This window comes from Myotis lucifugus, unplaced genomic scaffold (genome assembly GCF_000147115.1).
Source record: "Myotis lucifugus unplaced genomic scaffold, Myoluc2.0 scaffold_1592, whole genome shotgun sequence".
In the NCBI taxonomy this organism is placed as follows: Eukaryota; Metazoa; Chordata; class Mammalia; order Chiroptera; family Vespertilionidae; genus Myotis; species Myotis lucifugus.
The window spans coordinates 34,919-47,769 of NW_005872640.1; the positions used below are offsets into that span (position 1 = coordinate 34,919).

The following is a 12,851-nucleotide window of genomic DNA, read 5'->3' on the forward strand; positions in this document are numbered from 1 at the left end:
TCTAGAGGATTTATCCAGTGATGTCAGTGGTGTATTAAAGTCCCCTACTGTGATTGTATTGTTTTTGATCTCTCTTTGATATCTTCAGGAGTTTTTTTATGTATTTGGGTGCTCCTGCATTAGGTGCATATATGTTTATCAGGGTTATATATTCTTGTTGTATTGATCCCTTTAGTATTATGAAGTGGCCTTCCTTATCTTTTGTTATGGCCTTCACTTTGAGGTCTATTTTGTCAGATATAAGTATTGCTATCCCAGCTTTTTTTCATTTCCATTTGCCTGAAAGATATTTTTCCAGCCCTTCACTTTCAGCCTGTGTGAGTCCCTTCTTCTGAGGTGGGTCTCTTGTAGATAGCAAATATATGGGTCATGTTTTTTTATCCATTCAACCACTCTATGTCTTTTAATTGGGGCATTTAGTCCGTTTACGTTTTTAAGTTATTATTGAAAGGTACTTGTTTGTAGCCATTTCTATTTTCTGTGCCTGTTTTCTTTCTGAGCTTTTTATTTCTTCTTTTTACACCAGTGCTTTTAGTATTTCCTGCATTGCCGGCTTGGTGGTGATAAACTCCCTTAGCCTTTTTTTGCCTGTGAAGCTTCTTATTTCCCCTTCAATTTTGAATGATAGCCTTGCTGGATAGAATATTCTTGGGTTCAGTCCTTTGCTTTGCATCACTTTGTAAATTTCCGTCCATTCTTTTCTGGCCTGATGTGTTTCTGTTGAGAAATCATTTGATAATCTAATGGGAGATCCCTTGTATGTAACTTTCCATCTCTCTCTTGCAGCCTGTAAGATTCTCTCTTTGTCCTGAACATTTGCCATGGTAATTATGATGTGTCTTGGTGTGGGTCTTTTCGGGTTCACCTTGTTTGGGGCTCTCGGTGCTTGTGTGACTTTTTTCTTCCCCACCTCAGGGAAGTTTTCTGATATTAATTCTTCAAATAGGTTTTCTAATCATTGTTCCTCTTTCTGTTGTTCTGGCACCCCTATCATTTGTATGTTGTTTCGTTTCATGTTGTCCCAAAGCTCCCTTAGGCTCTCCTCCTGTCTTTTAATTTTTTTCTCCAATTGCAGTTCAGTTTGGGTGTGTTTTGCTTCCCTGTCTTCTAATTCACTAATTCGGTCCTCTGCTTCTCCTAGTCTACTGTTGAAACTTTCAATGGTGTTTTTTATTGCAGCTATATCGGTCTTCATTTCTTCTTGGTTCTTACCTAAGTTATTGATTTTTTCATCCATTTCTTTTTGATTCTTACATAAGTTGTTGATTTTTTTCATCCGTTTCTTCTTGATTCTTGCATTAGTTGTTGATTTTTGTCCTCCATCCGGTTTATGCACTCTAGGACCCTTAATCTGAATTCTTTTTCTGTCATGTTGCATGCCTCTGTATCACTTAGCTGCTTTTCTGGCGCGTTCTCCTTTTCTTTCCTCTGGGGGTTTCTTTGTCTATCCATGTTTGATCTCACCAACATATCTAGATGTTGAGTCATTCAGTGGCTGCTCGTTGGGTGGCAGTGGCTCCTCGGGCTGCAGTTGCTCCTTGGACGGTTGTGGTATCAGCTGCTCCTCAGTTGGCAGCAGCTCCTCTGGTGTGTGCTGTTCACAGCTGTGGTGGCTCCTCTCGGTCGTCTACAGTTTTAACACTGAAAGAGTGCTCAATGTTAAATAGATGAGTAAACAGCCAATTCCTAAATCAGTGATAAGGTAAAAGTTACCAAGATACCATCCATCTTTAAAAGTCTAACACAACCACCCTATCTGGTTTGGCTCAGTGAATAGAACATCGGCCTGTAGACTGAAGGGTCCTGGGGTCGATTCTGGTCAAGGGCACATGCCCAGGTTGTGGACTTTATTCTCAGAGGGGGTGTGCAGGAGGCAGCCAATCAAAGATTCTCTCTCATCCTTGATGTTTCTATCTCTGTCCCCCTGTCCCTTTCTCTCTGATCAATAAAAACATATTTAAAAATAAATAAATAAAATCTAACACAACTGAGTAATAAAGAGGTCTATGAAAACCAGAAAAGGGAGAGAGTCATTCATAAAAATGAGGGCAGAGTTTTCCTTCCGGGAGTGAAACATGAGGAAAAATTAGATTTCAACATTTGGAGAAGAATGATGATGCAAATAGAAAAGAGTGGACAAACCAAAATCCAAAGGGGAGAGTGTCCACACTAGAAAAATGTCCTAACTACTGGTAATAATCTGATATGAATGTGGGTAGAAAACTGGCTACAGCCTGAGCATGGTCCTAGTCGTGGTGAACATAATGGTTGGAATCATGACTCGCCTTAAATGATTGGCTCAAGAATTTATTCTACAGCCCTATCCAGGTAGCTCTGTTGGTTAGAGCATCATCCAATATGCCAAGGTTGTGGGTTTGATACCTAGTCAGGACACATAGAAAAATCAACCAATGAATGGGTGGAACAACAAATTGATGTTTCCCTCTCTCACTCACTCTCATGGAAGCTAATAATTCAGAAAAGAAATATGACCACAGACACACTTTTAGGAAGAATATTCTGGAAGCCATAGACGTGATGGTTTGTAACAGAGAGAAATTAGAAGTACAGAAACTGTTAGCAAGGCATTACAGTAGTTGAGAAGAAAATGTGTGAGAGGGGCAGATGTACTTATAACTTTCTCTTCTCCTGAATTTTGTATTTTAGTACTAGTACTAAGCCACTCCAGGTTTTTAAATGCTTATATTTCTCCATTGGTATAGTTAACATGTATTCTTTTATTGTTGCTTTATTCCTATTAGATGTCTTTTTTTAAATATATGTTTTTATTGCTTTCAGAGAGGAAGAGATAGGAGAGAGAGATTTAGAAACATCAATGATGAGAGAGAACCATTGATTGACTGCCTCCTGCACACCCCAAACTGGGGATCAAGCCATCAACCTGGGCACGGGCCCAGAATGGGAATTGAACCGTGACCTCCTAGTTCAGTGTTGGCGAACCTTTTGAGCTCAGCGTGTCAGCATTTTGAAAAACCCTAACTTCACTCTGGTGTTGTGTCACATATAGAAATTTTTTGATATGTGCAACCATAGTAAAACAAAGATTTATATTTTTGATATTTATTTTATATATTTAAATGCCACTTAACAAGAAAAAATCAAACAAAGAAGAGTTCACGTGTCACCTCTGAAACGTGTGTCATTGGTTCACCATCACTGTCCTAGTTCATAGTTCAGATGCTCAACCAGTCAGCCACAGTGGCTGGGCAATCCTATTAAAATTCAATTTAAATTTTTACCTATGATTATTGCTTACATACAATTCTAAATTTTACCGCAAAAAATAATATCACTACCTTTTTTCTTTTCTATATTTAAAATGCTCTCTATATTAGATCCTAGCTTTATCTAGTGAGGTCTCATTCATGATCCTCCAGGCCAAAGGAATGTGCCTGAGTCATCAAGAGAAAATGTCCATGGAGATCCGCTCATTTCAGCTTGGTTTTCAGGGTCAAGTGGAAGTTAGGAATATCTCCAAGATGAGCCATCTTAATTTGGAGCATCTATTGATGTTCAGAGTGGTTAATATGCTTTGTTTTTCTTTTTAGATCACCCATTTCGGTATGGTCATCATTCTGGTGGGAATGTCTGAAAACATTTTACTGTTTTTCATCAACTTGATAACGCCACACACTGCATTAGTTGCCTGTATGATCTTATCTTTTTATGTAAGTAATGCCACCATCTGCTCCAGTGTCCTGGAACTCACAACCAATGGTGAAAGCTTTGCTTAGGGCTGGGACTCTGCAACATGTTCAGTATGTATGACATTTGAAGATTTCTACTTCATGCTTCCAACTGAATCTCTCTCCAGATAGGACAATATGCTCCAGCTGAACTGTAATAGAATAGTTGACCCTAGTTGATGGGTGGGGAGGAAGAATAAATAACAATAATGGGTTGAGTATAAAGCAGCCTTTATACTCAATCAGGGCTTTATACACTCTTGGGCATGCTCAGCTCTAGAAGGAGCCAAATTAAATGTCTCTAATCTTAGGGATTTCAGGATTCTAGAGAAGCTCTCGATCCTTTTTCTAGCTGACTGATACCTATACTTCTACCTATGGAAGGAAGGTACAGTATGTGAGTTAAGGGGTATCCATAGGGAAGAGAAAGGAAAGAAAGGGGACTTATGAAAGGGGCAGTGAGCACCAGCAGGTGTGTGAAGGTCTGTGTGATAAAGGTTAAATCTGCCCCTCTCTCAATGTTTGGGGAGGCTAGCACAACAGACCCCAAGATTCTCTCACCAGGTGATGAATAACTGCTCAATCCTATTGCTTCAAATAAAAGCACAATGGCTCGTAAACCTTGGGAGGAAGGAAGACAGCTCCTCACTACACATTGTGGAATGGACCCTTAGCCAGTACTCTTCAGGGGGTATGCCAGGAGGGTTGTTCAAATGGGCCAATTCACTTTATATGGCAAAAACCCACAAAATGAAAACTTTCTTCTTTAACCATTGTCTTTCTTTTTGCAGCATGGGTGGCTTTTTTCAATTGATGGAGAGCTCGTTCTGCTATTCCTAATTGTAAGAACATATTCTTCTTTAAAATTTATCATGTATTTTACTAACTAAACTAGTTTAGTTCCTTTAAACACAGTGAAACTTTTTATTAGTGTGGATATATAGGTATTTGTAGCGCATAGAGATAAAATATTTGTAAAAATAGAATATTTTTTATAAAAATCAACTATGGAGATAATATGCGTCCCAATTTTTAAGTACACTGTATAACTATTAGAGAAACTTATTTAAAATAATGGTATCACACAATTATACTTGTTTCTTACGTTTCTGTAAACAAGGTTGAAAGTGAATTTGCTAGTTTCAAAGTTTGACAAATAGATGATTGGAAATTGGTAATGATTTTGCCAAATGCATCTTTGTAGAAGTCTAATTATTCCTAACTCACTTTTAATGTGAAATGATTTTCTTTTAGTGTTTTTAATTATGCATCTCTTTATTCCTAGCCTTTCTTGCAACTTATTGTTGTGATTTTTATTCTTCGATGTCTGGAATGGAAGTTTGGAAAGATATCAATGAGAAAGGATCCCTTCTTTCGGTCTGGAGAAATGAAATTTGATTCTTTTATTTCAGTGATCACTGTTTTAAAATAATTTTATGCACAAATTAATCCATTAACAAAGAAATGCTAAGAACTAGAATGGGCTGGGGTAGGAACCATGTGTCAATATAAATAATAGAGATATAGGGACTAAAATCAAAGATTATAAATAGTGGAGCAAACAGACCTAAAACATTGAATATTAAAGACTCTGTCTGACACTGTGCAGTGGAACACTAGGGAAAGTTACATCCAGCTCATTCAGTTTAAACAGCACTTAATGTGAATAGATTGACAGTGACGATGGAATGCAGTCGGTCCAGAATGGAAGAATAGAATGATCAATAGGTCAAAGACGGCAATAGCTCTTTTCCTGTGATAGTGAGAAGTTCAACTGGTGGACCATAGACTGGTTCAGTCATTCATGGCACTTCAAAGCTGAGACTGTTCCCATCATTCAATGATGCAACCATAAGCATCTTATTCCCCATCAGTTTCATTGATAACTCTTACCGATAGTTGCATGGGAAACTTCCCAGATACAAGAAGACTTTTAAGAAGTCTTCTAAGATCAGTATGGGAGATTTAGGTTGAAGGAAGAGAGACTAGAAGGAAGAGAGTATGAGGGACGGAGTTAGAATGGAGGAAAATTAGTGAATCTGACACATATTCCAAAGAAATGCCTAACCTTAACAGGTGATCAAGCATCCTATTTGCATTTGGACGGGGCGTGGAGATTTCACTGGATTGAAGAGAAATTATGATGGGTTATTAATCACCCAGTCTACTCAAGTATAAGATTTAAAGAATGCAGTGTTTTTGATACGAGGATAAAAAACCGAAATCAATTATTAATGGATGGTTTGACTGCAGGATTTCTCCAAGAAGCAGTGATGTACACCAAAATCCAGAGGAGCCCGAGGAGGAGGATGAAGATGTTGAGATGGAAAGAGTGAGAACAGCAAATGCCTTGAATTCCACAAACTTTGATGAGGTAAAAACACACAAAGTAGTTATTTCAACAACTAACACAAATGAATAAAATCAGAAAGCATCTAATTCTCAAATGATTTTACGTTTCTTTAATTCATACAAATGAGGATCATAACTTTATTTTAGCAGGTAGTCATTATTTTTACATCTAAATGAGCACAGATTAAAAAATCATTTTAACTCACTTTGTCTTTCATAGAAAATAAATCTTAAAAATGGAGTGAAATTGAAATTTCTGAAGCCAAGAAAGAATTTGTGAATTTTAGAAACTGAGCTAAGTGACCCCAATCACTGCTTCTTGGAGAAAGGACACTACAAAATGCAGGGCAAAGTCGAGTCCACAATGTGTTGTTTGTCCTTGGAGGGTGATTTGGTGCTTCTCCAAGTCTCTTTGCTTCTGTTCTGAGAGATGGGCTGGCTGCATAAAATAATGTGTTCCTGAGTGAGTGCCCTTGTAGGAGAGGGAAACATAAGTGCTAAGATAGGAGAATGGCCCATAAACCTGTCATCTAGTAGGAAGTCTTCTTGGAGGCATGGCTTGTGCAGTCAGGGGCTAGCTCAGTCGGAGGCTAAAGCTTGTTTGAGGTCAATAGAGAGTCTTAATGTCTGACATGACGTACTTGTCATTTACAGAGACCAGCCATTATTGCCAGCTGTCTACGCAAGGAGTACACAGTGAGGAGGAAACACTGCTTTTCCAAGAAGAAGAAGAAAATCGCCACAAGGAATGTCTCTTTCTGTGTCAGAAAAGGTTGGACATGGAGGCTCTCCCACTGCTGGCTCGGAGCCCTCCTTCGCGCTTTGTGGTTCTTGATGAGAATCATTCTGTGACCACCTCTTGGTTCGCACACAGACCCATCAGTGGGGTGACCTTGACAGCTCCTTTTACATGGCTCATTCCTAGAGAAATTAACTAAGTCATGCCCATAGATAAGGACTTAGTCACATGGGCATGGAAACCATAAGCACTCTATTGAAATAAACCATTGAAACCCCAAAAATGTGCTGTTCTCTATAATGAACACGATTAATTTCCTAACATTCATTATTTTTCACAAGAAAACAAAAAGAATGTGCCAGCATGTTCTGAAGGCTTGACCGGCAGATGGCACTTGACTTCATTTTGTGACATTATTGCACAGTTCTTAGGATCACAGGAGATGTGTGGTGTCATACACCTAGCTTCCAAGAGTGACTTTGTCACTTTCCATCAGTGTGACTTTGAGCAACTAACCTCATCCCTAAGGGCTTTTGTTCCCAAATATGTAAGAAAGGGTTATGATTACCTCTGGGGGTGGGGGGATATGACAATTGAATGAGACATTACCTACAAATCACATAGAATACTTGTCACAGTGAGGCTTCAGACTATGTTTTATTCTTAATTTTATTATTAAAATCAATTTGTACTAAATGTGACCTTTTTTTCCAGGTGAGGTTTTAGGATTACTAGGACACAATGGAGCTGGTAAAAGTACATCCATTAAAGTGATAACTGGAGACACCAAACCAACTGCTGGACAGGTAGGTGAATCATGTGGAAAATACATTACCTAGTGGTGCTCAAGATAAATTTCATAAGATGTCAAATTGTTATAACCAGCAAAATCTCACTTATTCATTAGATGAATGAAGTGATTAATGTGGCTGAATACCCATTACAAATTATCACATTAACACACAACAAAATTAATCACTGAAAGGGAATAATTATTCATGCCTGTAAAGGCAATTCGTGGAAATGGCCAATCTCAGAATTTATACAAGTCCTATTATACTACCATAAAACACTTCGATTTGCACTTTCAATGAGCACTGTCCTCCTATTATGAATTAAAATGTGTGTGTGTGTGTGTGTGTGTGTGTGTGTGTGTGTTTCTTTACAAGTGCTTAGTTACTGTAACACATATTTTGGTAGAAACACAGTATCTTAGGTGAGTGTTTTCAAGGAATGGCTCCAAGTAGAGCAATCGGGATATGAGGTTGACAGAATTATCCATGCAATTCAACTGCATAGAAGGCCAGGCAAAGAAAAAGAGCTGAATTTATCAAAGAAACAACATGAGTTACAGAGAAAACTGAAATTCTATGGCAGGAGATAGGTAACCTTAAGAGCTCCTCTGAAAGGTATGTCGGGGTGGGGGGAGTGGAGAACAGAATCCTAAGGCAGAGGTTTGTGCACCTCCACCATGGGAAAGGGGCTGGTGGTCACGCCCACCAAGGGGAAGACCACCAAGAACGTGATTGGCAGGTGTCCCAGGAAAGAGGAAGGAGGAAACATATTCACAGTTGCTCTGAAGCTGAGGTGAGAGCAGGTGTTCATGAAAGGTGCCTCTGGGTGATGTTGGTGGCTCAGCCAGCCTAATGGGAGTGCTTAGTTCAGTTGAGAGCAGCCCCTTGAAATAAAATCAATATTTTATTTCTCCTTAAGCAGGGGCAAAAAAAGAGGTAACCATTCATTGAGATCTTGGAATGAAATATGTCTAAAGGTTACGTGAGATCTGAATTATAAACCCAATAACCATTTGGGTGTCATGAAACCAGCTTGAATCAGATCAGTCAGTGAGATCTTTATAAAAGGTCATTGTCCTGCTGAAATACATTCAGTGACCTCTCACTGCACTGTGGCTGGAAGGAAACCTCTCCTTGCTAATTCCCACGACCCTCCTATCACATCTCTCTCTTCTCCCCTGGACCCCTCGGCTCCAGATCCCCTACTGTAGCCTGGGGTCTGAGAGCACATTGAGCAGCATCCCTCCACAGGGCTTTGCTCTACCCCAAACTCCTGGCCTTTTCCAGGGCAGGCGCCCTGTCACCCTCCTGCTGCAATGGTCCCTCAGCAGGCAGGCTTTCTCGGATCGCCCTACCTAAAGTCACTTGCCCTGAATATCTGTTCGTTGCCAGGTATTTACACTCTGACAACCTTCTTCCAATGCAAAATGGTTGCAGGTGATTTGAGGCAATGTGCTCGGAGAATTTCTCTAGTTTTTCTAGGTTTGTAAGGAGAAAGATGTCATGGGAACACAGAGGAGCAAGGCAGGCCGTCGGGTCTGAGAGGGAAGTTTTCTCTGCAGGTGCTACTAAAAGGCAGCAGCGAAGGGGACCCTCTGGGGTTCCTGGGGTACTGTCCTCAGGAGAAGGGGCTGTGGCCCAACCTGACAGTGAGGCAGCACCTGGACGTGTTCGCTGCGGTGAAAGGGCTGAGGAAAGCAGATGCCACGGTCACCATCACACGGTACAAGGGGGGAAGGGGCGGGGAGGGGGGCAGGAGGAGGACACAGCTGAGAGGTCCAGGAAGTCAGTTGGAGTGACAGCCTTCACAGGAAACTCAAGACTTCCCAGGTGACTCAACGCTGACCCAGACCCCAATGGGGAGATTTGCGATCACAAACTGGTTTTCCTGATATTAACATGTTATTTTCTTTTCTCATCTTATTTTTTTTAATTAAATCTTTATTGTTCAGATTATTACAGTTGTTCCTCTTTTTCCCCCCATAACTCCCCTCCTCCCAGTTCCCACCCCACCCTCCGCCCTCACTCCCCACCCACTGTCCTCATCCATAGGTGCACGATTTTTGTCCAGTCTCTTCCCGCATCTCCCACACCCATTTCCCCCCCCCCCAAGAATAGTAAGTTCATTCCCTTTCTATGTCCCTGATTCTATTATAATCACCAGTTCATTCTGTTCATCATATTATTTATTCACTTGATTCTTAGATTCACTTGTTGATAGATGTGTATTTGTTGTTCATAATTTGTATCTTTACCTTTTTCTTCTTCTTCCTCTTCTTAAAGGATACCTTTCAGCATTTCATATAATACTGGTTTGGTGGTGATGAACTCCTTTAGCTTTTCCTTATCTGTGAAGCTCTTTATCTGACCTTCAATTCTGAATGATAGCTTTGCTGGATAAAGTAATCTTGGTTGTAGGTTCTTGGTATTCATCACTTTGAATATTTCTTGCCACTCCCTTCTGGCTTGCAAAGTTTCTGTTGAGAAATCAGCTGACAGTCGTATGGGTATTCCCTTGTAGGTAACTGAGTTTCTTTCTCTTGCTGCTTTTAAGATTCTCTCTTTGTCTTTTGCTCTTGGCATTTTAATTATGATGTGTCTTGGTGTGGTCCTCTTTGGATTCCTTTTGTTTGGGGTTCTCTGTGCTTCCTGGACGTGTAAGTCTATTTCTTTCACCAGGTAGGGGAAGTTTTCTGTCATTATTTCTTCAAATAGGTTTTCAATATCTTGCTCACTCTCATCTTCTGGCACCCCTATAATTTGGATGTTGGTATGCTTGAAGCTGTCCCAGAGGCTCCTTACACTATCTTCGTATTTTCGGATTCTTTTTTCATTTTGCTTTTCCGGTTGGGTGTTTTTTGCTTCTTCACATTTCAAATCTTTGACTTGATTCTTGCGCTCCTCTGGTCTGCTGTTGGGAGTCTGTATAATATTCTTTATTTCAGTCAGTGTATGCTTAATTTCTAGTTGGTTCTTTATCACAACATCGAGGGTCTCATTAGATTTCTTGAGGATCTCACTATATTTCTCAGCGGTCTCACCAGTCTTTTCGAGGGCCTTACTAAATTTATCGGCTGTCTCACCAGTCTTTTCGAGGGCCTTACTAAATTTAACGGTGTTCTAACCAGTCTTTTCGAGGGTCTTACTAAATTTATCAGCGGCTTCTAGACAGTTCTTGAGAGACCTTAAAGTGTGGTTTTGAACTCTATATCCTCCATTTCTGTCATTTGTGTCCTGTTTCTTTGTCTCCGCATTTTTTATGCTTTCTTTGTGCACCCCCTTGTGGTCTTTGTGCGCAGTCTTGTTGTAGTTAAGCCTTGATTGTTGTAGGTAATTACTACTTGACCTCCAGGCCAACTGGCTGTGCGAATCAGCTGTGTCTGCAGTGGGAGAACTACTGTCCTCTAAGGAGGTGCTAATGTAGCCTTTGCCTGAGGCTATCCGGCAAATGCCTCTGTGCAGGGCTTGGGCGGGGCAGGTCCCAGGGGATCTACAGGGCGGGTGGAGCGAGCAGTTATGGCTGCTCTCAGTCCCGTCTCCAGAGGCTCTGCCTCTCAGAGTCCCAGCAACCGCTGCAAACCTCGGAGAGAAAGCTGCCCTCGAGTTCCGACCGATGCCAGACAGTCCCGCTTCTCCCGTTTGAGTCTGGGTCCCCAGAGACTTGCCCGGAACTGGAGCTCAGAGCCTGAGACTCCCTCCCAATTGAAACAGACAACCGCGCCCTCAGCCACCAGCCCGCTCCTCATGCACCTCCGCACCTTTGTATTTTCCCCACTGCACCTCCTCTGAGTCTCGGTATGCTTTTCTCTTTCCTTCTAGTTGTAGAATTTCCCCTCAGCCAGCCTTCCTGTGGTCTGAGTGATTTCCGTTCCATCTTTTAGTTGTATTTTTGAAGTGGTTGTGCGAGGCAGCAATCTCCGGTGTTTACCTATGCCGCCATCTTGGTTTCTCCTCTATTTTCTCATCTTAAATATGGAAAGAACAAAGTATGTATTGGTAAATTTATCAAAAATACTAAAATTTAAGTGTAAACTATCATAGGACAGCTATTTGCATGTCATAAAATGGCCTCAAATCTTTCAAAGGGAAAAACTAATTTGGGGGGCGGGCGTCAAACCAGTTCAATGCAACATGGCCAGGCGTCTATGTCAGAACCGCATTTCGGAGCTCTGTTCCCCACCTGGTCCTGCGTGGCTCGCTCTCCCACCAAGTGTCCTGGTTCTTAGAAGCCTGTAGCCCCCATTGTGTTTGCTTCAGGTTGGTGGAGGCGCTCAAGCTGCAGGAGGAGCAGAAGCGCCCTGTGAAGGCCTTGTCAGAGGGAATCAAGAGAAAGGTAGGGTTGGGGCTGGGGTTACCCCGCGAGGCCCACAGATCCCAGATCCATGCCAGATGCGCTGTTCCTCTCCTTCTAGCTGTGCTTCGCGCTGAGCATCCTGGGAAACCCATCGGCGGTGCTGCTGGACGAGCCGACCACGGGCATGGACCCCTCGGGGCAGCAGCAGATGTGGTGAGGGGCACCGCCGGGTCAGGGCCAGTGTGGATGCCTGGCAGGAAATCTGTGAAGTGTTTACCTCCTGTGAACATTGTCCCTTAAGCTGTTTTGATTTGTTTTTTACTTTTCATCAAGTTTTTAACGTGTGAAATCTGAGTTCTGTCGGGGACATATACCTACTTATATCAGTTTCTTAGGTCAAAGTTGTGGCTACTCACTTTTATTTTTTAAATCAATATATTTGTATTGATTTCAGAGAGGAAGGGAGAGGGAGGGAGAGATACAAACAAAAATGATGAGTGAGAATCATTGATCGGCTGCCCATGCACACCCCACACTAGAGATGGAGACCCAGACCAAGCATATGTCCTGGTTCATAGATCAACCCTCAACCACTAAGCCATGCCAGTTGGCATGGCTACTCACTTTTAAATTCAGCTGAGCCAGCTCTCTGTACCCAATGAGATAAGTTCACCATCACTAATTCCATCATAATAGTTATCATGTTCTGTTACCAGTTTTTCAGTCTCCATTAGATTGAGGTTCTGTGAGAGCAGAGATGTTCATGCTCTCTTTGCCTTGAAATAAGTACCCAATTCTTTGCTAAATGAGTAATGAAGAATAGATCTATTCAAATAGTGTGTATTTATCCATAATTACTAAGCATTCATCTCTAAATATTCTATAATCTGATTTTAAATCCTCAAATTTAAAAGGAAACTTATCCAAGGCTTTGACTTAGTTTGTGCAAAATCATTTTTAAAATG

The 12,851-nt window shown here is 41.2% G+C and overlaps 1 protein-coding gene across 1 annotated transcript in view; it reads left to right on the top strand.

Moving 5' to 3' along the window:
• The window catches only part of LOC102425961 (ATP-binding cassette sub-family A member 8-like), a 46,698-nt gene extending 34,595 nt beyond the window's left edge, over nt 1–12,103 (top strand). Inside the window, exons 22-30 of the mRNA XM_023748627.1 lie at nt 3,570–3,689; nt 4,499–4,549; nt 4,993–5,084; nt 5,961–6,081; nt 6,714–6,831; nt 7,513–7,604; nt 9,155–9,315; nt 11,850–11,925; nt 12,005–12,103. Coding sequence (XP_023604395.1) covers nt 3,570–3,689; nt 4,499–4,549; nt 4,993–5,084; nt 5,961–6,081; nt 6,714–6,831; nt 7,513–7,604; nt 9,155–9,315; nt 11,850–11,925; nt 12,005–12,103 — 930 coding nt within the window. The remainder of the gene's footprint in view (nt 1–3,569; nt 3,690–4,498; nt 4,550–4,992; nt 5,085–5,960; nt 6,082–6,713; nt 6,832–7,512; nt 7,605–9,154; nt 9,316–11,849; nt 11,926–12,004) is intronic.
• The last annotated feature ends 748 nt before the right edge of the window (nt 12,104–12,851 follow it).